The following is a 27,909-nucleotide window of genomic DNA, read 5'->3' as shown; positions in this document are numbered from 1 at the left end:
TATTTTTATCAACTGTATCAATACTGTCAAGTCCATACTATAAATGAAGGAACAAAACTAATGACTTGAAATAAAATCGCATTAAAATGATATAATACTAGATAAATCAATAATAGACGAATTACAATTTCGTTTGGTTTTGCTTTCAGATATTCACAAAGCCACTGCGTCAATTGCGCACCAAAGATTTCCGAGGTGTCCGTGAAGGCATCCGCGAACTCCCAACTGTTCAATCAACCTTTGCTTTCACTACGCTCACTCGCTGGACACTTCAGCACCTGACCCAAACTTTTCTGGATACTAGCTCGAGAAAACTTTGGTAAGTTTGAACTTCGAACTTCATAAACTTTTGCCGGACAAATTGCTTCACTTTCCGAAAGCCTTGAAATGTTTGTTTAATTGCGCTATAGTTAAAAGACGCGTGTCCACGTCAAATGTTTGTTGACATTAACAGCCTGGAATTTAAGTCATGTCGTAAAATGTGTTTTGAGCTACAATTGACTTGATTATGCTTGAGAGGAGGAATGTGAATAAAATGGGCTTATTCTTTTCTTTCTTTTTTTTACATTGCAAATGTTTAACTGCATGCAATATGGACGTCATGGTGAATTTGTGCAGGTCAACAGTGTTGTGGGTTGTTTTGCATCATGGCTGCAGAGTCAGAAATTTGCTTGGACTTCAAAATATGCGATAGCTGGAGCCCCAGTGTTTTTTTTTTTTTTCATCATGAGTCATATTTTACTCTGCACTTGCAAACATGTCAGTCAGCTTTGTACTTTTTGTCCCTTTTGCGCCTCGCTCTCTTTCCACTGGTGACTTTTTTTTGCTGCCCTCTAATCAAAGCCATATGTGCTGCATGAAAAGTTGCTTGTGTTTGCCGCGCTCGGTGTTGACATTGAAAGCAACCTGCTGCACATTACAGCTTGCGGTTTCATCTCTCCTTCTCTGCTGCCGTTCTTTTATTATTGGCATTCTTCTTTTTTCTTTTTTTTTTGGTGCAGTGACTCAAAGCAGTGTTAAGGAATGAGGCCCCCTTTTCTTGACCCAGCTCAGTTTGTGTCTCTCTTTTGTGTCGCCCCCAAGCCTTTTTCTTGAGTCCCCCACAACACAATAGACATGTGGAATCCTGCACCCCCCCCCCCCCCCATCCTGCCCCCTTATATGACACCCCCCCCCCCATTTGTACAGTTTTTCCTCCTCCTCTTTTAGGGTCTCACCTCTCGTGCAGGATGCAAGGTTGGGCTGAATCTCAGCATAACAGGCAGTGAGTCATCATTTGGATGAATTAGGGAAATGATGCACATGAACGAACACGGGAGGGGGAAAAAAAGAGGCTTTTATGTGCTCTTGTAGCGGGGAACAATGATTTGGGAGTGTTTCCAAGCGCCCCCTCTTTTTTGGGAGTTGCGTTGGATTTGAACTCGTCACATTGCATCAGTGAGGTTATTGGCTGTGATGCCGACTTCAAATGGTCAGGCCACATCTGTTGAACATTGTTCGTATCCTCACGCAAATGAAATTTCTCCAACAATGGTTCCCTCTGCTGCGTGTGGGCTCAGCAATTGACGTTCCTCTATGCCATTAAGCAGAATGGATGGACAAGTTTCTTGCTCAGTGCACCTGTCAATTCATGTGACCTGTTTTTCTGTGTGCTCGTCTGTCCGTTTAGGCTCCAAGCTGAGATTTTACCCGACAGAATCGTTGGCTTTGTTTGCTTTGGCTCAGTGTGCAGCTGATAGCAAAAAAAAACAGGCCTTCCGTCAGGGTGAAAGCTTCTCGTCAGTGTCGTGAGAGCAAAATTCCAACTGTTGTGGGTTGATTGGTTGACTGGAAGTGTCTCCGGAGGCAAAGGTCCTACGCTCGCCACGCTCAATCCAAAATTGGTTTCGGTGACCTTTTAGCTTGCGTGAATCATCTGAGGTTATCAAGTGACTGTTGTTTGACATCAAATTGTTGGATCACAGTCCAGATAATGCCGAGAACAGGATGGAACTATGTCAAGTATGTTGCAACATGGGTGTCATAGTACATATCCTCCCACGCGCCTTTGTCAGTCATTTATCCTTTTGATTTGAATCAATGTGTATTGCCTAGCCAACGACAATATGGACTTGACTGGCAGTTAATGCAACTTTTTTTTTTCTTTTTTTTCCAATGACATAACCCTTTAGCTAGCCTGCTTGTTGAGTGCATTATTATATTATTTCACATGTTATTTTCCCTTTAAACCACAAGAGGGCGCTCATATGTCTTTTTCTTCTTTATTATGCATTTTATGGCTGGTGCGACTTTTACCCCGGAGCGACTTGTATCCGGGAAATACGGTACATCTGGTTGTTGAGTAAATGATTCCATGTTTTGCTTTTGATTATTTATTTTTTTTATTTCATGTGTATTTTTTCCAAGTGGCTCCTGATTTCCCTTTCTGTAGATAAGGCTGTATTTTTTGTAACAAGGCTCAAAACACAAAGGTGCTGACAAAAAATGTTGTCAATGTCAACGAGGTTTCACGAGCAATATTCTAGTGATTGATAACTGGGGATTTTTCTGCTCCTTTTGTTTCTCCCTCAGGACCTGCCAAGACATGCCGGGACCTAGCTCGCATTTGGCCTCGTAAACTGCGACCGTGAGCCATTCCTGCTCTCAAGGAAATTCCCAAGTCACCTCTGGGTTGCACTATCAGACGCTTTGTACAGCTGCAGCTTCTGTTTCCACACTGACAAATGTAAAGGAAGACTTTGGCGCCTTTTGATCGGACTTGGATCCTTCCGATCATCTGTGTAAGTATTATGAAAGTCATTTACGAGATATTTGCTCAATCACTTTTTATGAAGAGCTTATTTGGAGATGGGCAAACACGAGCGTCCTCCCTTCATAAACCTGCAGAGTTCATTTCCTCTGCAGAGCTCATTTCCTTTTGCTGCTTTATGGAGTCAATAATTGCAATGGCACCGCTTGCTTAACACACCGTCTGGGAATAGACTCGTGTTTGCATTGTGGACCAAAGGAAACATTTCAGCTGAGCGAATGCAAGCTGACGTGTTTGTTAGCGTGTGTCTCGACTGTCATCAACGCCAAATTGTTTGTATTTTTTCAGCCTCTGAAACAAGCCTGGCGACACGTCGGCAATGGCCACCGAAGAGAACCAGATGGTCTCCAACCCGCACGCTACACCTCCGTCGGGCAGAGAAAACAGACGCTCAAACGACAGCCAGGAAAGCCGTCAGCAGTCGTGGCTACCAAAGCAGCGGAGTAGCCCCGCTCTCCTTTATTACAGGAAGTTGTCCGCCGACCACCACGAGGCCATTTTGGACTCTTTGGAGCTAAAGCTGTATCCAGTTGGCAAAAGTATCGAAGCAATCGCCTCAAAGCTAAGCGCAGGTCCAAATGAAGGCGGCCCTTGCTCCTGCAGCTCCACGGCTTGCCACCGGCGTCCCCCAACCAGCCCCTCGCTCGCTGGCGTCTATTGGCAGCATCCCCGCCGCTCCAGCCTTCCCGTAGCAACGCTGGATTTCCACACGGTAGGAAAGCTTTGAAAAGGGTCAACTCCGACTTGAATGTAAGCGGGCCTACCTGTCGAATGTTTTCCAGACATCAGCACGCCGCTCCTCTCGACGCAGCCCCTCCAGCGAACCCAATTCCTCGGCGTCGTCCCCCTGCGGCTCGCCCCTGCCCGCTCACCGGCAGCTGCGACGCAACGGGCACGTTCACCATCGCCCGCTCAAAGGCGGCTTCTCCAGCTTGGAGCGGCTCGACGGGAAGACTCGCTCCCTGGAGAGATTGTTCCAATCCACCAGCGACGAGAGGTTGTCCTCGCAAGGGACGAGGGGAAGAAGCTGCGGCGGGGACAGCAGCAGCAGCAGCGATGAAGATCTACTGGATGACTCTGAGTTTGTCAGGAACCGTAGGGAACGTTCCACGGTCCTGGTGAGACGCTTCTTCAAGAATAATCAGAAGGTACTGACGCGTGTCGACAAACCAGGCCTCGATTCAACCTTGGACTGAGCATCATTTGTCTTTCCGCAAGATGACCAAGTCGGTGTGCACCGGAACCAGAGCCATCGTGCGGACCCTGCCATCGGGCCGCATCTCGGAGGAGGTCCTCTGCCGCCTGCCGCCGCGACCCAGCAAGAAAGATTTGCTGCCGACCCCGAGGCGAAGTGCGGCGGCAGAAGACATCAAAGTCTGCCGACGAGTGTTGGACTTCGTCTGGGCCAAGATGCACAAGGTAAGCCCCGGTTGTTTGGTTGCAAGCGTGTTTTGAAATGTTCTCCTATTTGGCTTGAAACGTGAAGCCTGCGATGGATTCAAGATGAATAATGTTTTCTCCAAGTGTGTTAATAGAGCAACACACACACAGGCTCTTTGTTCAGGCTTCGGAAAAGTGATTTATTCTCCGGTTAGTTCTGCTCGCCATATTACTGACAGGCCCCAATGACTGCACCCTCTGTCCTCCTGTGTGTGTGTTGTGTGTGTGTGTGTGTGTGTGTGTGTGTGTGTGTGTGTGTGTGTGTGTGTGTGTGTGTGTGTGTGTGTGTGTGTGTGTGTGTGTGTGTGTGTGTGTGTGTGTGTGTGTGTGTGTGTGTGTGTGTGTGTGTGTGTGTGTGTGTGTGTGTGTGTGTGTGTGCTCGCGCGTTAAATGCACTGAGCAGAGTTGGCAAGATGGAAAAAGCCGCAAAAAATGAGAAGGAGATGCTTTGCAACTTGAACGTTGTAGGTCACAAACTGCGCTGCTTGCGTGTCTTTTTTTTTTTGTTGGAAGTCATTCGGTCCAACTTTGTTGCGCTGTTCTACGGAGCATTCAAATTTTGCGGCTTTGTCGCTACGCACGTCAGACTGCTCCCACAACAAAGCTCGTCACTGTCTCGGCCAGCCGCGTGTTTGGACGAGACCTCGACGGCGTCGCAGTCAAATAAGTGAGAGTCGCCCCCCCCACTCGTCCACCCGAGCTACTTGGGTGACTCACTGTGAGCAGAGAGCTGAGCTGCCATCATTAAAATGTGCATGCAGTTTTAGCATTGGATAGAAGATTGATATCAAAAAGTATTTCAAGTGATTCGATTTCACTCACGCTCGACATTTAGTACACCGGCTTCCTGTGCAAAGTCTTTTTTTTTTTTTTTTTCCTGGGCTATCCCGCAGCCCCCGTGTGTTTATTGCTACAACGCGAGCCAAAGAATGCAGGATTATATGAGGGTGGAATATGAGCAGAGCCATATTCAAACCACTGCGAGAAAATGAGATTTGAGGGGTGAAAAAAGTAGCACCAAAGTCCAAAAACTTTGAGGATGGGAAGTGTAATCATAACGTAAGATGCAAAAGTAAAAGTCTTTTACTAGTAGTAGGTATTTTTAAACATCTCGACTGTCAAAAATAGATTTGAAAAGAAAGTGGTCAGCTTTATTACCCCTTTTCTGATAAGTGCCAGGGAAGTTAAGCAGACAAAGAGGAAGTCAAAGACACGCAACACCTGGCACAAACAGGCTTTCCAAGCAGAAGCCTCTTTTTCTCTCGTAGCAACGACAACGCCGTCCAATCTTGAAGCAAAGCGGTAAGTGACGGTCAGAGATGCAGAGCCTATCCCCAAAGGGACTCGTGTTTACTCCTCGGCCCGGCCCGTTTCATCCCAAGCCGACTCGGGCCCGTAACGTTGCCGTCCGGCCGCGTCGTGGGAAAGTAAATACGAGGCGGAAAAATGCACTTTCTCACGGACTACTCATGTCAGCGTATTTTGGAGCGTATTAAGATCACGTTGAGATTCTTCTCGTGCAGATGGAGACGAAGGCCAAAACGGAGATTTGTGATTTGTTGGAACGGCGTTTCGGAGCTGCATCAAAATCCAAGCGAGCTAACGGAATGCATCATTTCCTGTCTGGTGGGAGGATATCATTGAAGAGCTTATCAGTATGAGCACAGTGGAACAATGTTGAGATGAATTGCTTTTGTGTATCCCAAAAAAAGACGAAATTTCTCGTTGTTTGATTTTTTTTATTTATTTTTTTTACCTCTGCTAGGGATTTGTATTTTGTTAGTTAGCTCCTCATGAAATTGCGAGTTAAGGGGCATACCCCGTGACCATTACTTTCATTCCTTTATTCTCTCACTGTGTTGTTCCACTACAAAGGAATGTGCCGAGTAGGCCACTTTCTCGTTCAGCTGCGTGTTGGAGCTTAGCCGGAGAGATTAGCGCATGCGTGTGTGTGTGTGTGTGTGTGTGTGTGTGTGTGTGTGTGTGTGTGTGTGTGTGTGTGTGTGTGTGTGTGTGTGTGTGTGTGTGTGTGTGTGTGTGTGTGTGTGTGTGTGTGTGTGTGTGTGTGTGTGTGTGGTGTGGGTGTGGGTGTGTGTGTGTGTGTGATGATGGGGTTCCAGTTTTTGTGTGCAAAACACTCTCATTTGGTCAGATGTCTACTAAGCACTGAATTTTGCGGTATCTGCAGGCAGCACTTGCCGTTAACTGTTGCTAGGCTTCTCAAACAGCGGGCGATGTTTGTTTTTGCTAAAACTCTCGGGATGACACTCGAGTGTCAAAACTGCATCTGGGCGTGGAAATGTGTGCACGCTAGGCCCTTCGCGTCTCACTGAGAGAACCTTTGCAGGTGGAGGTGTCATCTTGAAGGCTTTTATTATTTTGGCAAGCAAATTGCACTATGCATGACGTGATAGCACTTTAGAACCGGGACTGATTCAGCTCAATTTGGATTATCAAGGCCCACCCCAAAATGGATGAAATAAACATTGTTGTGTTCTGTGCTATTTCGGGCGTACTCGATGAATCGTACAATTGATGTAAAAATAGGTCCGGCCCCTTTGTTGACCCGAAAGCTCAGCGGATTCAGGTTTAACCCCAATTGAAACAAAACGTGACGTCAAAGTTGGGTACGCTTGCATAATGGAATCAGAGCAAAGTGACAAATGGAAAGGAATCTTTTGGCGCCGCCTAGTGGACACAACTTAGTAGTGCACAGAAAATGAGGAACCTGCCACTAGAGGGCAACGTTGCTGCACTCTCCTTTGCCCGCAGATTTCCCACCAATAGGAGACTTTGTATTGTGTGCAAGCAATCAGTGTTGCACACTTGATGATAACAAAATTAGCAAGCCAACGTTGATGAAAGATATGCAAAGTGAGGACTGAGGCGGTCGCCAGCTGTTTGCATTGTTCTCAGCGCATCTCTGATGCTAATGTTTGCACTCCATTAGCCACCGAGCGTGCTTTCAGAATCATCCAAATCAATATCGCACATTTTGGGAGAATCTTTGCGACCAGATCCATTTTTTGTCAGCCACATTGTTTACACGCCATGGAGGAGGATGGATGGATGGATGGATGGATGGATGGATGGATGGATGGATGGATGGATGAAAATAGGACGTATAGCTCCAGCGTCTCCCCCTCCAGCAATGTGTTTGGCGATAGCATCTTGCCGGCCCGTTGCATTATAACCTAATATGGGGGTTCCCCTAGGCGCAGATATCAGGCCCCCTTTTTTTTTTTTTTTCCTCTCCTTGTTTTGTCCCTCACATTTATTTGCTTCCCTCCTCTCTCTCTCTCGCTCTCTCTCTCTTTGCTCGCTCTCTTTTCACTAGCTATGTTGATGTAGGGAGCACGCACTCCCACCCTTTCTTCATCAGTCTTGCTCTTTTTTTCCGTTCTTCAGATGTACTTTCACTCTTTGACGTTTCTCAGGCAAGGAGGGATTTGAACAGCAAAATATCGGAACTGTAAGTTACAGCCTTTTTTTTTTTTCAGAAATGTTGCCGCTGTCTCGCAGGTTTGTTAAGCGTAAAGGTCGATTGCGAATCCGAATGAGTCTGCTGTGAAGTGTAGATGATGCACTAGACTCACTCAACTGGACGTCAGCCAACTTATGTCCAGTTTTGTGCGCAACGTATCGAACTTTTTTTTTTTTTGCATGCATGCATGCATCATGGAAGAACATCCAAAGAATTGTTTTGTTATGATTGAATCATTGTTATTCATCCAAGTGTAAGTGGCCTTTCCCTGTTAAAGCTCAAGAGTTTTTTTCCTCCTTCCGGGGATGAGAGGAGCACGCGAGATCCATCAAGTGCACGATTGTCCTTGAAATCCGAGACGCTGATTGGGTTAACTTTATGAAGATCATTTTTCAGGCAATCTCCGTACGCTGACCTCATCGCCTACAACCAGCTCCCCCCCCCCCACCCTTCAACCTTGCTAATGTATCCAGTTTCTCTTGGTGCTGTCCAAAGCTTTTATTTTTTTAATTCCCCCAACCCCCCCCCCCCCCCCCTTCTAAGCGTACTGTGACAGTTTTGTGTTGTTTACCAACGCTCTCAGCGCGTGTCCCCAGACGCACAGGCCGCTATGTACATAGTGCGATGCTGCGAGCTCGGAAAAAGGTGCGAGGAGGCGCTCCGGGGGTAGGCTTTACTCCACTCAAGCAAGCTTGCGTGAAATTCAGCGGAGCATTATGAATCAAGGCCCAGCAGACATCCATCTCCATCCAGGAACCAACGATCATACCATTTTTTTTTTCCCCCTACCTCCTCATATTCTTCTTAAATGATGACTCAGCAAGAGCAATAAGAAAGCCAAAGCTTATTTAGCATTTCTATTATTCAGTGCGACGTACACGTGTATGTTTTGTAGCCCCTTCACTTTTTTTTCTCACAACCGTAGAACATAATTGAGAAAGTCCAGACTCTGTCTGCGGCGAGCAAACATTACCTTGTGAAGACACACACACACAAAAGAAAAATGCGAGGAGGTCAAAGCATGCGAGTGCAAGTCAAAATGATTGTGGCGCACGCACGCACGCGATGCATTCTCCCTGCTATGTCTGCGCCGCTTGTTTGGGTACACGTGTTCCACTTTCTGTCTCTTAACCCACTTTCGCACGCAGTCCGGGGCAGGTGGGCTTAAAAGCGTCTGCTTGGTCGAATACCAAAGCTGCTGAACATACCGGCCGCCTTTTGAACGCGATAAAGCGCTATTGATTCAAAGCCAGGCTTCCCTCAGCGTTGCCACAACTATCTCTTGCCTCTGATTGAACTCGACCATATTGAGTCAGTGTTTTTTTTTGTTTTTTTGAACCGATCGTATGTACAAACTGTATAGTACACGGCATCCCGTGAGAAGCAAAAGGTCACGGCTGACGTCTCTGCGCTGACCTCGGCTCTGAGACCACTGAGCAGAATAACAAGAGATCTTTTAATGGCGACCCCTCTCCCGCCAGGCTCGGGCTAACCTTCACCCTGGCTTTCATGAGTGGGCTAAAAGTAGCTATCAGGAGAAGTGATGTATCTCCTTTGAACGGTGGGAGAGTCGTGGGAGAAATGTGCCGTCGAGTCAGCGCGTCACCTGCGAGGTGCACGTCGAAGTTTGCATGCGCTCATCTTGGCATGCGCGCATTCCAGCTTCAAGTTGTTTGGATCGGCACAACTGTGCCCTCTGTTAATCCCTTCCCAAAATGGCTGTTGCTGGGCAGAGAATTGCTAATACATCTTCATGGAAAATGTAATGTAGCCTGCTAATTCCGGAATTTGGGACTATTAGTTAGAAGCGGCGTCTTTGAGATTCACAGATGGCTTTGTCACTAGTGGCCTCTCTAATTTACTTTCATTGGACTCAAAGCATTACTTGAAGTAACTTGAGCCACAGGGCTGAACTGGTGAGAAGTGTCTATATGTAAAGCGACCACATAGCTTTGCCTTTGGAATGTTCACTTAGCTCAATGCTAAGAAAAAAAATTACTCAACGGCTTACATATAGCATCAATGTTGCAGTGTTCTAACCCTTTAAGAGATGCAAATGAGTGGCATGACACCCTCACTTGCATATATTCTTTATCCTCTGCAAAAAAAACAACACCACCAACATGTATTATACTGCCCCCAGGTGGCCAAGCCTTGTTATGCTTGAGACTGTGTCAACTTTGTGTTTCTGGTAGACTTTAATCTCATTACAGTAAGCAGAGGCAGAACATTTTGATGGGAAGCAGGTCTGTGTGTCGCTCTTGTGACAAGAATGCGTGTGTGCGTGCAAAGGCAGCTGCCGGGTGTCCGTCAGTCAGTCAGTCAGTCAGTCAGGCAGCAACAAGCTTCGCCGCAGTCTCTCCTCCCACTTACACGCAGTCCTGTCTTTTAAGCGTTTACAGGCCGAAGTGATAAAGTGAGAAATCGACTCTAAATCTGTTTTGAAACGTCTCAGTCGATCCTGTGCCGCGATTGTTCGGTCTGTCTTTTAGGGGTGTGGCCTCGCCTACCGGCAGCAACTCTTGAGTCATCACTTTGACCCCCGTTACGTTTCGGTTCACCTGTCATCGAGTTGTCCTGGGCCGAGCTAACCGTTGAGCTCGAAGTGAGTTCATCGAGGTGGAATGAAAGTTACACGGGAGCCCTTTGACCGCATGGGCCGAGTTTGTCAATCGAAAGTTTAAAAAAGCGAAAAAGCACAGTCACTAAGAAAGGCATGCGGGCGATGCACAATGTAGGCCAAGTCGGCTGTTTTGCTTCCAGCCTTATCTTCAATGCGGACAAAAATGCATTGTTCCTCTAGCGGACTTTATGTCTGCCGAGTTGGCACTAAAAAGTCTGGAGAGGATTGCGGCTCATGTTCTTAGGATGTTCCTAATGGAAGCTGCCTTTTTTTTTTGTGTGTGTGTGGTGTGACAGACATATTGGACTCATTGTGACTGAGTTAAGTGGCGCTCATCTGCAAACGTGCATCCTGGTAGCTCCCATTTCCCCCCGGGACGGTCCAGATCTGATCATGCGAGCAGGAAACCCATCCCTCTAGTTGGACCCATTATGTTTGTTTAATACTGGCCGAAAGAGTTGGACTCTTAATTTGGCCAGGGTGAGAGTAAAAGTATTGGGACGTGTGATTTGTGGCGGGCGGCCATCTTGACTTTTTTTTGCACTCCAAAGAGGCCAAGTAGTCGACAGCATCGAAATTGCCCCGAATGGATGGTGTTCACAATGTTCCGCTTGTTGTCTTTTTCATCCATCATGCTTTTCTTTTGCTCTCCAGGTAGCACACACTGTTCAAGACGCTGGTGCACTTAACCTGACTCACCCCGCCAAGAAGCTCCTGCTGCCGCCCGCGACTGGATGCATCACCTTGACAATTTCTTTCTGGCCGCTGCCCCCCGTCAGCGGGCGTCCACCCGGACCGGCTCGGATCACCCGTCCTGATCCCAGCCGGGGATCTTCTTACCCACCCAGGTTTGTAACGTTTCCATTCCTGCCAAGAATCTGGTTTGGCAAGTAGTAAGAACCTTTCAAGTTGTTTAATGCCACTCCCGCTTAAGGTACGCTGCCAAATTGAACTCAAAACAAAGAGAATCACCCGTTGCGTATCGAACCAGGGTACGACAAAAAATGCCTCGACCCGTCTGAGATTCCTGCTCAAAATGATCAAGCTGACTAAAATAGAACCGAGTCATTCTGTTCCCTGTAACTGCGAACTCACGAGGGAAAACTCCTCTTTTGAATGACACACCTTTCTTAGTTCCTCTTTTTTTTTTTGTCTCTCTCTCTCTTTCTAGGTTTTATTTGGCGTGTGCTCAGAGGACATCTGTTTGCTCCCTGCTGAGCGGAGCCCTTTTGGAAGCCACGGCGGCGCTCGGCGCCCGCTCGGCCTTGCCCTGCCCGCTCGGCCAGTCCCCCAACGGCAGCCACGGCGTGCTGAAAGGTGGGTGTCCATCTAACCAAAACCGACGCTCGCTGGTTCCGGGATGTAAATTGTCTTCAGTCCGCTCCCGTACGCACGTAATCCTAAAAGTCAAATGACCGTATGAGTAAGCGGCCAGCTGCTCGCCGGCCACGCAGCTTCTCCGCAACAATGTTACGTATGAGCCGAGTGTAAACCGAGCCTTCCCCATCTTTCAAACGTGACGTCTCTTGAGCTCGACACAGAAAGATGTTTGGCCGGCTCCGAGGTTGCGCTCTTATCCGACGGATAAAAGCACCGCCGACGGCTGCCTTTTATTCAAAGATCGAAGTTTTGTAAGGTTAAAGTCATTAGTGGGTGTAATAAGAGATGTTTCCAACTCAACTTTTTGGACGCTGCATCAATTTGCTTCTTACCATGTATGGTAAGGGTTCCCCGTCTTATTGGCCACCTTCAAAGGGAGCGTCCCGTTCGTGCTCGGGAGGAACAGACCTTGAGCTATTAATCAGCGGCGGGGGTCGGCGCGTCTTCACGTGACCAACCGAGTGGAAGCGGACGTTCGTAATCAATAACGTCAAATTCTCAGTTCGAAGCGCCGTGATTATTTTAAATTGGTCCGTCCTTTTTGTAATAATAACAACAATGCTGTCCTGGGACTATTAATATCCAGTATTCCATTTTCTGAGAACTGATCGACAGCCGGCAAAATGACTCGATCCCACCCAGATTTCACCGTGTCCCTGCGAAATAGAAATGGGAGCGTTTGGAGCCTCATTTCCTTGGTAACACAATTTGCTGAAAAGGAAGTCGGTCGGGCCGCCGTCCCGTCCCGGCCGGCTCAATATCGCCCTCGTTTCAATTTACTTTTCTTCCTTGCCACTTTTTCTGTCTGCCCTTCTGTCGTCGTCCTACATTGTACTTAAGAGCCACTGACAGCCGACGTCACCGTGGAGGGAAGTCTCGAGGATTTCGTATTGTTTACGCCGCCATTCAATTGCTAAAAATATACACGTGAATGTTTTTCCGTGAAGCGTCTTTTGCTCTGTATTGTCATGGTAACTAGTTCGTGACGTGTTTCCCCCACGCACAAACTAGTGCAACGTGGTTAAAATCAAAATATAGAGGAAAAAAAATGTCACTGCTTTGGCATTAACGTCACGACCAGGAGCAGCACAATTACTGTCAAATTGAAGTCAAAAAAGATTTTGATATTGCAATTATACATTGTGCTATTTTTCCTCCTATTTTTCCATCCTACCATTTTTTCGATGTGTCCCCGTTGCCATGATTGTTAGTCCCAGCGCTGTGCGATTGGTTGCCTGCTTGGTGGAACTCTCGCACATGGCTGTGAACTATGCAAGGGAGGGGGGGCAGACTGAAAGAGGGGGAGTGAATGTAGTCAAGCAAAAGAACATGTTAAGAGTGTTTACTGTCGAGGGGAAGGGGCGGGCGAGGTGGGGAGAGGGAGAGAGAGAGAGAGAGAGAGAGAGAGAGCGAGGGAGGAGGAGATGAAACCGGAGCGCCGGCTTCAGTGTGCGCGGCGGGTGCACCTCGCATCGGTGGCGGCGGCGGCAGAGTGGTCAGCTGCACGGGGCAGCCATGAAGCACTCAAATAGAACGGACCTCAAGCTGTTCAGTAAGTAGAGACGCGCTCACCGGCTCTTCTCCGGCACGTGTTGACTCCGATACGTTGGTTCACAAAACTGGAACGGATTATTATTCCATCCTAAACACCCCCCCCTTTTTTTTTTTTTTTCCCCCCTAAGTCTTGTCATTTGCACCTTTTGACCTGCGTGTCGTGCGTCGCGGACACCCCGGGGGCCTTTTTGACCCACAAGGTCACGCTTTTGTTGCGGCCTCAAGGATGCAGCAACATACTTAGCAGTTCGAAAGAGTGCAAATAAAAATATTGTCAATGTCATGCAAGTATTTTTCCACTTGTAGTTGAGTTTATGTGCCTTGTTGTGTATAAGGACGCAGTGATGTGTTGGTATGGCTTAAACGCAGACGTGTGTCCTCTTATAGCGCCGTTTACAATGTGTTGAATGTGCGCGTGTGCGCCAGTGCACTCCTTTCATGTGTCGTCTTCCGAAGACTAGACGCTAAACTTTGACACATTGACACGTGAAGCGAGGAACTAACTGTTATAAAAAGACCTTTCCCGGTACCGGAGGTGGGACGAGGGTCGCCGTGACTCTTTCTGGGAAAATGCAAATTACCTCCATGCTCCATTTTTATTTTTTATTTTTTTTGCTGCAGTAGTTAATGAGGAGAAAAGTTGATCGCGACGAGTTCTCATTCAAGGTTTCGCTCCTTTTTGCTCGGTATGAATAAGTTATGATGCGCGCAGCCATCAAGACAAGAGCTCTCTCAAGGTTCTTCATTTCCTGCCGCATTGATTATCGTCACTTAATGGCACTTTAATATGAGTCCGCTGTTAGTTGATAGCTAGTGGACGCTATTTAGTTTTAATACGCTGTATGGAAAAAAAAAAAACACTTGCAACATTAATCAACTACAACATCCATCAAGATTTGGGCTGTGGTTTAAAAGCCAGGTGTCCCAATATTTTTGTTCTCCAACCCCATGTTCCTGTCTTAGTAAATATAGATATAATATATATCTTCATACATACCAGTGGATTAAAAAAAAAAGAAAAGCGAAGGGTGCGGAGTCTCTGTTGCAGAAACGCGTAAGTGCCTCTGAAACATCCAAAATGTCGTTTCTGGATAAATCCAGCATGCCATTTTCTTCCATGAGCGCGTCACCAAGTAGGATGTTCAGATTTAGACATGCCCCCATTTGAATGCACGTGTGCACACCATGCATAAACATCACGTTTATTCTTCACAGCGGGGAGGGCTCGCACTTCCTGGCCGGCCGACCGCAAAGGTCAAGGGTGCGCTTTTGAATAAATACACTACACATTTGTATTCATTAGGTGTAAAGACTACGGCCAAATGATATGTATTAGCGCGTTTCATCCTTTTGCGCCGAGCCTCTCGAAAGCGTTTTGTCGCCGTCTTGGTTGAGGATGTCGATTATCCGAGAAGGAATAAATGAATGATTGGTCATTGGAAATTCATTTCTTTCCTTTTGAGGCGAGCAAATCAAACAACCGAGCAAGTAGACGGAGCTTTTTTTGGTCTTTCATGAATGTCCCAATCTGGTCTTATCTTGCGTCTCCTGCTGTGAAATCCGCAGAGCGTCAGCTGGCCAACAGCATGACCAGCAGCGGCGGCGGCGGCGGCGGCACACTTCCCGCCAACGTGAGCGGCATCAGCAAGGAGCTGGCCGACCTCCGGCACCTGGTGCAGTTCCCCGAGGAGATCGCCTGCATCCTCACCGAGCAGGAGCAGCAACTCTACCAGCGGGTGGGACAAAAAAAAAAAAAAAATCCAGCTCATATCTGACGGTCTTAACACATCACGGCTGTGGTCGCAGGTGTTCCCCTTGGACTACCTGCGCTTTCTGACGCGAGAGCTCAGCAGCCCCGAAAATCAAAGCAGGCGGCACCCCAACCTCAAGGCCTCGCTGTCGGCCCCCAACATGCCCACCCAGACGGCGCAGCGCAGTAACGCTGTGGAGGACCTGGTGGCGCGCTTCAACGAGGTCAGAAATGTGTGTGCGTGAAGAAAGAGTCACTTTTCTCATTGGATCTCCTGCCCCGGTATTACTTTTCCCCGCTTAATTCGATCTCATTCACACCATGTGGGCGCGCTTCCCTTTCACCATATGGAATAACAGAGGAGATACCTGCGGAGGAAAAAAAAAAAAGTTGAAATGGCGAGAGTAACACTAGCCAGCTGTTGACAGAGATTGCTGAAGGAGCCCGAGAGAGCCTTTTCGGTCAAGCCGCGCCTTCTCGGAAAACGGATGAAGCATTTAAAAAAAACAAAAACGTCTTTTAATGTCAGCGTCTGTTTAGACGTCCAATTCCGTTGCCTGCTGTGAAATTGACTTCACAGCAAATATAATTGAATGTTTGCTATTTGTCAGCTGGAGTCAAGAAAGCAAGTTCAAGAGGACAGTTTGGAGAAGGGACCAAAGTAGGCGCCACCAAAAACCCAAATCTGAATTGCCCATAGAAACACCTCGAGAACAAATGTGTGTGTGTGTGTGTGTGTGTGTGTGTGTGTGTGTGTGTGTGTGTGTGTGTGTGTGTGTGTGTGTGTGTGTGTGTGTGTGTGTGTGTTGTGTGTGTGTGTGTTTGCATATTTCCATGTGTCTCTTCAATTTGGACCCTTTGAAGTGAGACCGGGGCGGGTTTATTACATAAGCGGGTAACAGATAGCTCCCTCCGCGTGCGTGTCAGGGGGGGTCAGCGGCAAGTCGGGGCGGGCGCATACATTGGCGAGCTCGCCGAGTGAGATGAGATGCACGCAGCCGTGTGCTGTCATTTGGGACTTCCTGAACTTAGTCAGATGATGATGTCATCATGTTTTCATTTGCCGGAACTGAGGGGGCCCATAAAGCCTTCTCTCTGGACTTTAGCAAGCCTCGGGTGTTTATTTTTATTTTTGGTGTGTCGTAGATAATGGAAAATAAAGTCAACATGAAATATGCGCGCATAACGTGTCACGGTTTTATTTGGATCAGGTCCAAGTGTGTGTTTATACTCGTTGACACTGTCCAAAAATGGTCTCAATTTTCCCTCAAAGATTTTTTTTTCTTAATGACTGCAATTGTTATGTTGAGCAACAAAATATTTGCTGCATACGTTTGTTGGACTTAACTTTCTAGCCGTGTCGTACCTGCGCACAGGTGAGTTCCTGGGTCACCTGGCTGGTTCTGACGGCCAGCTCCATGGAGGAAAAACGGGACGTGTTCTCCTATCTGGTCCACGTGGCCAAGTGCTGCTGGAACATGGGCAACTACAACGGCGTGATGGAATTTCTGGCTGGACTCAGGTTAGCCGCAACGCACATCTCAAAAGTCCTAGCTGAAAATAAATTGTCACTGCTTCCAGATCCCGCAAGGTGCTGAAGATGTGGCAATTCATGGACCAGTCGGACATTGAGACCATGAGAAGCCTGAAGGACGCCATGGCGCAGCACGAAACCTCCTCGGAGTATAAGAAGGTGGTCACCAGAGCGCTCAATATCCCAGGATGCAAAGTGAGAAGCCTCTTAAAGTGTACAAGTCGAGTACAAGTCAAAAACTCAATAAAAGTGAAATTGTTGTTTTGAAACTACTCCAAAAGCAACCCCCTCCCTCCCCCACCCTGATTTTCTGGTTTAGTGTTGACTAGTGTTATTTGAGCCCTGCAAATGTTTTCCCTGCAAACAAACAAAGGTGGTCCCGTTCTGCGGGGTGTTCCTGAAGGAGCTCAGCGACGCATTAGACGGAACAGCGAGCATCATCCGTCTTCAAACGCCCGAGGACAACACGCCCGAGGACTCCATCGAGGTACGCGTGAAGCACCCCGCCCGCCCGCCCGCCCGTATATTAGGTTTCACCGGCCATCTCCTCTTCGTCCTTCCCAGTTTGTCTCGGACTACAGCGGCCAGCACAAGTTCCTGTCCCGCATAGGCGCGGACGGACTTCACGTGCCAGAGAAAGAAGCCACCGTCAGCAACATCCTGCAGATTATTAGGTCGCTCGCCCATGTGCGCTCGGCGTCGTTAGCGGCCATCTAACTCGGGTTTCCCGCGCAGGTCATGCAATCGCAGTTTGGAGGCAGAGGATCCCGACGAGGCCTGCACCAGTCCTCCTTCTTCTTCTGGCCCAGCTTCCAGAAACAACTCCGTCAGGGAGCGCTGCCGCTATCAGTCAGTATTTGAGTGACTCCAGGATACTCTTCAAATGTGGCCATGATGATGAGAGCTGAAAAAGTTTCGGTGTGAAAGAGAATGAAAGTTTCCCGTCGGGGCAGGAAGGAGCGGAGTTCTGCTCCTTTTCACGCCAGTGGCGGCAAGCGAGCGATGACACCGGCTGGAATTGGGACACAATTCTCTCGGTGTTTGCGCAAAAGCAAAGCTGCTTTATCTTCTTTGACTTGCACTTTATGTTTATGTTAGCGCGCAGGAGTTTTATTTCTGTTCCTGTGTTATAAAGACTTGTTATATTTATGACGCGCTCCTCCTCTCAATCTTTTTTTTTGTTTTGTTTTTTTACTCCCTAAACTTCTACAGTTCCCAATCATTTAGGAGGCCACAAGAATCAAAAGCTGTCTCGTAAGTGGTTTGTTAAACTTTGGTTCATGCTCACATCAGCATGGTCTGATTTTATTGTTTGAGCTTGTTTTTGGCCAAGTAATGGCGCATAAAGAGTTAGCACTTGTCGCACACCTCCGTCTCCATTATTTTATTGTATTTTTTTATGATAGCCTGTTTGTCGTTCCAATTCATTTTTTCTTTTTGTCAGGTTTACGGTGGGCGACCTGTCGGATTCAGAAGGCGACCTGTCATCGGAGCCCTCGGCTAACGAGATGGAATTCCAGGGCACGGAGAAGACAAACAGAGCATTTTGTCATGGCACTGAGCTCATTCCTTGGTGAGACACCAGCTCCGTTTAGAAAAGGAAACAAAGTTATCAGTCCAGAAAATATCTCTTGAGTCCAAACATTTGCATAGCAGAGATGACACACAATTGAATCTTTTTTTTTTTTTTTGAAGGTACATGTTGTCCCTGCAACCAGATGTCCATCAGTTCCTGCTGCAGGGCGCCACCGTCATCCACTACGACCAGGACAGCCACCTGACGGCCCGCTGCCTGCTCAGACTCCAGCCTGACAACACCACGCTCACTTGGGGTGATTATTATGATTATTATTATTATGATTGTTACTGTTGTTATTGTTCTTATTATGTATGGCAGGGAAGCCTCCGAATGGAGGAGTCTCTCCCACGGAGCAACCACCGGGACTGGGACAGAGTGTGGCGGCAGGGCTGGCAGAAGGTCTGCTGGACCTGGTGGTGGTGAAGGTTGGTGTTTTGAAAATCAGCTTTTTGTTTTCTTGTTTTGTAATGTTGTGCCTGTACACACTTACAGGCTGTGTTCTTGGGACACCAGGGAGTGGATGTCCACACGGTTTGTTTGCAGAACAAACTGAGTCAGATGAGTGTGGAGGAGAACGCCCTCAGCCTCCTCTACGGCCTCGGTACCACCGACAACAGGTCAAGACCTCATTTGCTATCGTACCGTACGTTCGGGTTGATGTATATTTTGTTTTCTTTTTGGGTTTAATGAAATAAAAACTATATTTTTTCTTTTTCTCCATTAGACTGCTGCACTTTGTGGCCCCCGACCACACGGCCCAAATGCTTTACAAGGGTTTGTCAGAATTGGTGAACGCAAGCAGGAAGCTGAAGAAGTTTCCGGACCAGCGCCTACAGTGGCTCAGACGGCAGTATGTCAGTCTTTATCAGGTACCAGGCCGAAATGCTCTCCAAGCATCTGTTCGGGCACCTTGACTCTTGTCGTCTTCTTCTCCAGGAGGAAGGTCGGTACGAAGGCCCGACGCTGGCCCAAGCCATCGAGCTTTTCGGTGGGCGCAGGTGGAACATGGCCGCCAGTGGAGGGGAGAAGTCGGGGACTCCCAAAAGCTCTCCTCTGGGAATCAACGAGAAGGCCAAGAAGAAGAAGAAAGCCCTCGTTCGGGTCGGTTCTCCTCTCGTCTTGAAGGTTCGTGGCTCTTTATTGACGGCTTGTCGATCGCAACGCAGGGGGACAGCGGGGAGGCCACCGACGACGAGATGGTTTCCAGGAAAACACGAAGCTGTAAAGAGGGATCGTGTCGAAATGGAACAGAGTTGGACGGCTTAGACCAAGAAGATCCAGGTGACCTTTATATCTTCAGAGTTTTTACATTTGAGGGCATTTTAAATCTAGTTCCAACCTCGACAGACGACTTCCCCGGACCCTTCTCCCTCACCTCCAAAGGAAGTCCTGGATCCCTTGCCTCTTCCTCCTCCTCTTCCTCCTCCTCCAGTATGAGCAGCTCCAACCAGTCCCGGCCGCAATCCTCTCCGGTCCTCTCGGGGCCCGCCAAGGCGCAGCCGGGGTAGGTTTGGCATACAGAAGGTCCATTTCACGTGGCACCTAAGTGATTGTGTTTGTGGCGAGCAGGGCGTGGAGCAGCAGGTCTTGGCACGGTCGGGCCAAAGGCTGCTTCAAAGGCTTCCAGAACCTCGTGATCTCCGACAGTACCATGAGCTTCGTGGAGTTTGTGGAACTCTTCAAGTCTTTCAGGTAGATGTTTGGATTTTTACGAGGGGATCATTTTGGAAATCATAATCGTGTTTTTTTTTTTTTTTGGGTGCCAGTATCCGGAGCAGAAAAGACCTGAAGGAGCTTTTCGACACATTCGCCGTGCCTTGCGGTCGTTCCGCCTCCGAGTCGGCTCCTCTTTACACCAGCCTGAAGATAGACGACAGGGTGGTGGGCCTACAACCGGAGCTGGGTACTTAGACTTAAGTACTTAGAGGCTGCGCAAACCTCCACGCTGTCCTAATGGCCTTCCCTACCCGTCTGTAGACCTTCTGACTCGGAACGGCTCCGACCTCAACCTGTTCATCCGGACCAAGCAGCAACTGTCCGACAACCAGAAGCAGATCTCGGACGCTATCGCCGCAGCCAGCATCGTGACCAACGGGACGGGCGTGGAGAACGTATCGCTGGGCGTCTTGGGCTTGGGCATCCCTCAGCTCAACGACTTCCTGGTCAACTGTCAGAGGAAGCATCTGAGCTACGACGAGATCCTCAGCATTATACAGGTGAACCTCAGACAGACGTAAAGATGGAGATGGATCCGTGCTGACGAAGCGATTTGTGTTGCAGACATTCGAGCCGTCATCGAACATGAGGCTGATGGGCTGGATGTCATTCGAAGGCTTCGCCAGGTAGATTTAGAGCAAAGACTCTCGGGGCCCGGGAGCAATTCTTACCTTCGCGTCTCTACCAGGTACCTCATGGACAAGGAGAACTTTGCCTGCCGTAACGACGAATCCCAGATGAAGCCCGAGGAGCTGCAGTACCCTCTGTCCTACTACTACATCGAGTCTTCTCACAACACCTACCTGACCGGACACCAGCTCAAAGGAGAGTCCTCCGTCGAGCTTTACAGTCAGGTCAGTGGAGCATTTGTTTTTTTTTTTGGGGGGGGCCAAATGTTCATCCAGATTTGATGGGAGGAGATTTGGTACATGTTGGATGTCTACTATGAAAGGTGCTGCTTCAAGGCTGCAGGAGCGTGGAACTGGACTGTTGGGACGGCGATGACGGCATGCCGGTCATCTATCACGGACACACACTCACCACCAAAATACCGTTCAAGGTAACAAACTAATGTGATGTCATATTCCAGAATGATTTGATCCGATCAAGTTCTCCTGCGGTTCCTCCCTCAGGATGTGGTGGAAGCAATCAACCGCTCGGCATTCGTCAACTCGGACATGCCGGTCATCCTGTCCATAGAGAACCACTGCTCTCTTCCGCAGCAACGCAAGATGGCCGACATCTTTAAGGTACGGCCGTAAAAGTAAATTCACCAATTAGAATTTTTTTATTTTTTTTTGCCGCAATTCATTTTTCATGTCCTCGTGTCTTCCATTGCAATTTCTAGACGGTGTTCGGGGAGCGTCTGGTGACTCGCTTCCTCTTCGAGGGCGACTTTGGCGACGACCCTCACCTGCCGTCGCCGCTGCAGCTTGGCGGGAGGGTGGTGCTGAAAAACAAGAAGCTCAAAGCCCACCAGGCACCTGTGGACATTTTGAAGCAGAAGGTGACGCGTGCGCTCATTTCAAGGACCGCTCGGCACACCTCCCTCCGCCAACTTTCTCTTTCTTTTTTTTTTTGGCAGGCTCACCAGCTGGCCAACTTGCAGGCCCAAGCCAGCAACGGATCACCGGGGGGGAGCGCCTCGCCCGGGAGCCACGGCAACGAGGAAGAAGACGAGGACGAAGACGACTACGACTACGATTACGAGTCCTTATCGGACGGTAAGCGATGGTTTTACCTGCCGTCAGGCGACCCCCCTCGTCTCACTTTGCGTCCTTGATGGTTTTGCACTCCTTCATTTATCTTTTTTTTCCTTTAACTTCCTCGCTGCCGTCTGTCCCTTGATTTGACCTCTTCTCCTCTTAGCCGATGTCCTCAATGCTTCTACCGCCTCCTACGGGCTGGAAGGTAAACCTCTCTTGCGCTTTCATGCTCCCGTTGTGCTCTGACCGTATACATAGAATACATTTCAGTGATGGATTTACGTGCATCCATTATGGCTGGTGTTTACATGACACGAATGCTGTCATTATGATTGAAGATTTGTGCCTGTGTGTTTGCCTGCCTCACTGCACCCACTTCCTCCATTCAAAAAAAAAAAAATTGGCATACAACTTACAACTCAATATAAGGGCCAAAATAAAAAAAATAAAAAAGCCTTTTGCTTTTTTCCCCCCCTTCCCAGTCAGTCACTTTTAAGAGTTACATTGTCTGGATGCTTTCTTCTTTTTCCACAAACACATCACCTCCCTTCTTGCTACCCTCTGCGCACTGTTTTTGTCTGTGACCTCGCCTCGTCAAGGAAACAAAACAGAACCATCTGGTTTCTCAGGCCCTCCGCTGCCCCCACGCCAAACAACGGGCCGGGGGGAAACTACCCTATCCCACTCTCAGCATTAACTCTCTCCCCTTCGTGCTTTCCCATCTTTGGAGAATTGGATGACAATTACTCCTGATGGTGTGGCCATGTTACATCCTGAGCTGAAGGCAACAGTCAATTGACGCAAGCTAAATTTCACTTCCTTAACATGTTAACTGAGGGAAGCCCACTGGATGAAAATGACCCTCTACCAGATGGCTAAATACAGGAAATCCTGGTTTTGCTTCAATTCTCCCGTGGACGTCGTTTTCAAACAGAACGGGCCAAATCTGTGCAGAGGATAAGAGGCGAGAATGAAATGAGAGATTGGATTCCCGAGATCAAAGGTGGAAAAAAATGCATTGACAGATAACCTCCTGGAGGAAAAATCCGAAGGCAAGAGCTCGGCAGACAAGGAGGAGCAGCAACCTGCGGACGAAGCGCCCAAGCGTGTGAAGAAGGCCGACAGCGGCACTCAGAGTAAAGGAAAGGTCAGAGCACTTAAGACACCCTGCCGACCGAAATAAATGTTTTGCTCATGTCGAACTCGCCCGCAGGTGTTTGACATGGAGCTGGGCGAGGAGTTCTACTTGCCTCAGAACAAGAAGGAGAGTCGGCAAATCGCTCAGGAGCTGTCTGACCTTGTCATCTACTGCCAGGCTGTCAAATTCCCAGGTGAGCAGACCTCCCATTCTCATAGCTGCAAAAAATTCCAGGTTTTTTTTTTTCTTCTCATTTGCCCCCCCCCCCCCTCCCCCATCTCATTCTATATTATAAATAGGCAAGACAAGTATTTCTCCATGATCTTACTGATTTGCGGGACCCCACACAGGCTTGTCCACGCTGTCTCCGTCCGGCTCAGGCAGGGGGAAGGACCGCGGCAAAAGCAGGAAGTCCATATTTGGCACGGCGCCGGCTCGCTGCGGCCCAACCGGGGAGGTCTCGGCGCAGAGCCGCGCGACAGGGAAAAGTACTGTAACATTTGCTTTCGTCCTGACATTTTGCCAATGCGACTCAAGAAAAGTTGTTTTCCCGTAGGCGGCGGCGAACGTCTGAGCTGGGACGAGCAGCAGCAGACGCCACCGGCGCTCAACACGCCGACGTCGCTGAGCGCCATCATCCGTACGCCCAAGTGTTACCACATCTCCTCGGTCAACGAGAACGCCGCCAAGCGCCTGTGCCGGCGCTACTCGCAGAAGCTCATCCAGCACACGGCGTGCCAGCTTCTCCGGACCTACCCGGCCGCCACCCGCATCGACTCGGCCAACCCCAACCCGCTCCTCTTCTGGCTGCACGGCATCCAGCTGGTGGCGCTCAACTACCAAACGGACGGTCAGCAAAAAAAAAAAAAAAAAAGACGACGAAGATCAGCGGCTAAAAGCCATCGTCTTTTTTGTCCGCAGATCTGCCCATGCATTTGAACACGGCGCTGTTCGAGGCCAACGGCGGCTGCGGTTACGTCCTGAAGCCGGCCGTGCTTTGGGACCGAAGCTCTCCTCTCTCCCAGCAGTTCTGTCCCATGGAGAGAGACGTGGAGAGGAGCAACCTGGCCGTCTATTCGCTCACTGTGAGTTGTGTGTGTTTTCACGGGCAGGAATTTTCAAACGCCTTTTTAAATTCCTCCATTTGAAGATGTTTGGACAAGTTGATGATGAGGGTCTCCTGTAAATTTCACGATTTGACAGCCACGAAAGTAAACAGGATGTCTTTGGTACAATAGTGAGCAGGACCAGAGCCTCGTAAAGCTTCTCAATGAGCGTCTTTTAATGTCAAGAATTTCTAACAGTTGGCCAAATGAATTTCCAGATCGTGTCCGGTCAGAACGTGTGTCCGGCCAACGGCTCCGGCAGCCCCTGCGTGGAGGTGGACGTCCTGGGCGCGCCCGTGGACACTTGCCACTTTCGCAGCAAGCCCATCCACCGCAACACGCTCAACCCCATGTGGAGCGAGCGCTTCCACTTCAGCGTGCACTTTGAGGAGCTGTGCTTCCTGCGCTTGGCCGTGGTGGAGAACAACAGCTCGCAGACAACCGCGCAGAGGACCTTGCCCCTCAAGGCTCTCAAAGCAGGTCGGGACCACCTCACGTTTGTCTCGTGACCGCATCTGACCGTCATTTGCGCGTTTCAGGTTACAGACACGTGCAGCTGAGAACGCAACATAACGAGCCGATGGAAGTGTCCAGTTTGTTCATCTACAGTAAAAGAGTTGAAGAAAGTCCAACGGGCAGCGCGTGTCCTTCGTCCCAGGGGAGACCGTCGAGTGAGCCGTTCAACCCCGAGGAGAAGAATGCGCCGCCGCAACACAGAGTAACAGTTCACGGAGATCCTGGACCAGAACCTTTCACAGTGTTCTCCATCACAGAGCACACGACTTGCAAACAACTATTAGACACGGTCGGTGAGAGCAAATAAATGGTTTGAGATCTTCACACCTGACAGATATGTTCAAACATTCAGATGGTGACCTCCGAGGAGAGCCCGGCCGACTACTTCCTAAGCGAGGAAAAGCTTCCCCTGTCCAAAGAGCGCAGCGAGACCAAACGCTGCCCTCAGCGCCGCCCTCTCGCGCCCGACGAGACGTTGGTGCAGGTGGTCTCCGGCTGGGACGTCGAGGATGGCTTTGTGGGGAGAATCTGTCTCCAGACCAGAGAGGAGGTACGAGTCTGGCTCTCTCTTGTGGTGGCCAATTTGTCATTACAGCCAATGGATATTGAAGATGTTGGTGTTTTTTTTTTTATATATTCAGCAACTCCAGAGAAGGAAACCTATGAGTTGCTTCACATTTGAATGAAATTAGGCAAACCGGTTGTTTTCAACTGTTGGTTCTGATGTGCCGGTGTTAGAATCTAAACGAGAAGACGGCCGTAGCGGAGGGCGAGGAGGAGGTCGTCATCGCTGGCGGCGGAGGAGGACGAGGTGGAGAAGTCGGCGTAGAGGAGGACGTGTTCTTTGTCCAGGTGCACGAGGTATCCCCGGAGCAGCCTCATACCGTCATCAAGGCTCCGCGCTACAGCTCCGCTCAGGACATCATACAGCAGGTTTGGAGGAGAACACCGAGTTTGGCTTTCCAGAATGTTCTGGAACGGTGTAAACATGCCCCCCCCCCACCTCTCCTCACAGACTCTGTCAAAGGCCAAATACTCGTGCAGCATCCTTACCAACCCCAACCCCAGCGACTACGTCCTCATGGAGGAGGTGACCAAAGACACCGGCTCCAAGAAGTCGTGCGCTGCCAAGCCTGTCCAGCGCGTGCTTCTGGATCAAGAGTGCGTCTATCACGCCCAGAGTCACTGGAGGGGTGCCGGAAAGTTCATTCTCAAGCTGAGAGAGCAGGTAGTAGCACGATTTGCGGAACCCTCCGCCGACCGTCAAAAAATGACGTTCTCATCGACGCAGGTGGCACGCGAGGACAAGAAGAAGGTGATGTCCTTCACCAGCGAGCTGAAGAAGTTGACGAGCCGCAATCGCGGCCTGGCCACGGGCGCCATTACGGTGGACGGCGCCGTCCACAGTAAGGACGAGAGGGCTGCATGCTGCGTGGCGCTCACCGAGCTGCACGAGTGAGCCTCGCATCGCATCGCACTCTGCTCCGTGCATGGCGAGTCGATGCAGAGGTATCGTACCAACCGCATTGTCGTCTAACAACCTTAACTCGCACCGAGTATCGTGCCGTGTCTTAACGTCATGTTAGTCGCATTTAACCCTGACGGAACACTCAAAGCGAGCTTGATATGACATCAACAAACTGTCACTTTTTACAAGGGTACACAAGTTCCAGACTGAAGATGGCAGAGAGTACAGCGGGGGCGGGATGTGGCCCGCAGGCCTCGTCTCCCACGTCCATAAGATGGCAGCAAAGACCCGACGTCTTCTCCGCAAACGCCTTCAGCCTGGCGGCGTGGAAGCTTCACATCCTTCAGAACTGGAAGGTCCGCAAATGATGGAGATTGTCATGACATCTTTGTGGCCCATTTTCTTGCTTGCTTGGAGGAGCACGCAACAGAGCTCACCCGTCGGCGGCGGCCAGGACGTTCGGAGATGAATCGGGGCGATGGCGAAGAAACAGAAAGGGTTGGAGACAAGAGAGACGAGCTGGCTTGTTTACTTTCTGTCTTACTGTGTCTGCGTACTGTACTGTAAGAGGATATTTTGCGTAGTAACGTCGGGAAAAAAAAAGCACATTTAAAGATGAAATAGCTTTTGAGGTGGTCAGTCACTGCTTTAAATGAATCACATTTTTCAGTTACTGACAAGTTGACTCGTTGTCAAAATGTCGCACTACTTCTTTATTTATGTGTTTGCTCATTTTGTACTCATGTGCTCATGTGATCTCTTTAAAAACATTCTAATAAGGAAGATTTAAAAATAGATTCAAAGTAATAGGTCAGGTCAAATTTAGGGCGAGTAGGGCTAATGCGGCACCGAGGTCTTTAAACTGCATTTTGCACATTTGCTTTTTTTTTTGTTGTTGTACAATTTCGGAGTTGGTTTCAAGAGGCTTGAATCTGATTGGACGGTCAAAACAAAAAAAGATCATCCTATTGATTTCTTTAGACTTCAGCCCAGTTGAAAAGTTTGAGGCCAGTGCCCAAACCCCAATTTTTTTTTTTTTTTTTTTTTTTTTTATTTTTTTTTTAAGAGGTTTTTCTTCAGTTTGAACTGATTCTGATGATAGTATGTTCATTATAATGTTTGACTTTTAAACCTTTTTGGGGCCACTTTACCCTTTTGGATGTACAGGGTTTTCACATTTTACAATGCTTTTCTTTCCTAAATGTTCTTTTTAGTAGACAAAAGAAAACTACACTACAATATAATAACACTAAATAACTTCATTGAAGACATGCAATGTCAGCTCTGTCAATCTCTTGTTGGCATTAATTCACATTCCAAAAAGGAACACCATTTTTATCCATTCAAGGTAATATTGATAATTTTGTCTTTGAAGATGTTAAGACTAGACAAAAGAATTACCAGCCTTTAATAATGTGAACTAATGAAATATTTCTTGCTGTATTTGTAGCTGTCCCGGTCCATAGATTGAATAGCAGTGGTAGCTAATCTTGTGAAATAGAACTTCATTTTCAAGGGCTCACATAATTTTGAGCAAATATTAATTTAACAGGAAGGGATTTAGTCCCATGGTTGTCACACTAGCTTCTTTTTCAAAACTTTGTTCCCCCCAGGATTTATTATTATCATGTTTCTTAATTTTTGAGACGGATGTTATTTATTTGACCTTTAAAGCCCTGGTTGGCATTTAATTGTTATTTAGTGGGTGTGTTGTTTTTAATTTATTTTAATGCTTTGAAAAAGGAGATTGTCTTTGTTATGATTGTGATGAATTATTAATGAATGTGAAAAGTATCCAGTCAACCATTCATCCTTTTAATAGTGCTGGCATTTCAACAAATTCCTCTCTTCAAAAAGGTCAACTAGCTGGAGAAATGTAACACTATTTTTTCTTTTTTTAAATATACATTTTAGCAGTTTATTCGCGATATACACATCCACTGACAACTTGACTTTATAAATGATCCTTCCCATAAAGTTGTAAGTTAACATTCACCATGATGACAGCAAAGTTTGTCTTGTTACTTGAATTTTAATTGGATGAATATTTGTGGATTTGTTGCATAGTGGAATACAAATAAAAAAAAATTTATACACCATGGTAAA

At 48.2% G+C, this 27,909-nt stretch overlaps 1 protein-coding gene across 6 annotated transcripts; it reads left to right on the top strand.

Moving 5' to 3' along the window:
- The first annotated feature begins 192 nt into the window (after positions 1-192).
- plce1 (phospholipase C, epsilon 1) lies at positions 193-27,909 on the top strand. Of its 6 annotated transcripts, none has more exons than XR_015063294.1 (44): positions 193-319; positions 2,572-2,780; positions 3,098-3,521; positions 3,592-3,957; positions 4,028-4,228; positions 11,011-11,204; positions 11,528-11,673; positions 14,857-15,026; positions 15,097-15,264; positions 16,417-16,562; positions 16,622-16,769; positions 16,948-17,061; positions 17,139-17,248; positions 17,310-17,423; positions 17,787-17,828; positions 18,019-18,147; positions 18,270-18,406; positions 18,472-18,578; positions 18,646-18,770; positions 18,878-19,022; positions 19,090-19,254; positions 19,320-19,434; positions 19,501-19,657; positions 19,723-19,845; positions 19,920-20,056; positions 20,131-20,369; positions 20,434-20,495; positions 20,558-20,723; positions 20,822-20,929; positions 21,003-21,119; positions 21,218-21,376; positions 21,455-21,593; positions 22,601-22,722; positions 22,789-22,906; positions 23,064-23,201; positions 23,270-23,563; positions 23,635-23,798; positions 24,038-24,299; positions 24,359-24,624; positions 24,688-24,885; positions 25,074-25,268; positions 25,351-25,563; positions 25,627-25,844; positions 25,993-26,141. XR_015063294.1 is itself a non-coding variant. In XM_085903515.1 (44 exons), the coding sequence occupies exons 3-44, from the start codon at positions 3,129-3,131 to the stop codon at positions 26,169-26,171; spliced, it is 6,906 nt and encodes a 2,301-aa protein (XP_085759641.1). In that variant the 5' UTR covers positions 193-319; positions 2,572-2,780; positions 3,098-3,128; the 3' UTR covers positions 26,172-27,909. The 6 variants fall into 6 exon arrangements, 4 of the variants coding, with proteins under 4 accessions (XP_085759641.1, XP_085759642.1, XP_085759643.1 ...); XM_085903515.1 differs by having other exon boundaries at positions 25,627-25,741; positions 25,993-27,909; XM_085903516.1 differs by lacking the exon at positions 17,787-17,828 and having other exon boundaries at positions 25,627-25,741; positions 25,993-27,909.

The sequence above is a fragment of the Syngnathus leptorhynchus genome, chromosome 22 (genome assembly GCF_054491065.1).
Source record: "Syngnathus leptorhynchus isolate UIUO chromosome 22, UIUO_Slep, whole genome shotgun sequence".
Taxonomy (NCBI): Eukaryota; Metazoa; Chordata; class Actinopteri; order Syngnathiformes; family Syngnathidae; genus Syngnathus; species Syngnathus leptorhynchus.
This window is presented reverse-complemented; position numbering and strand designations above follow the sequence as displayed.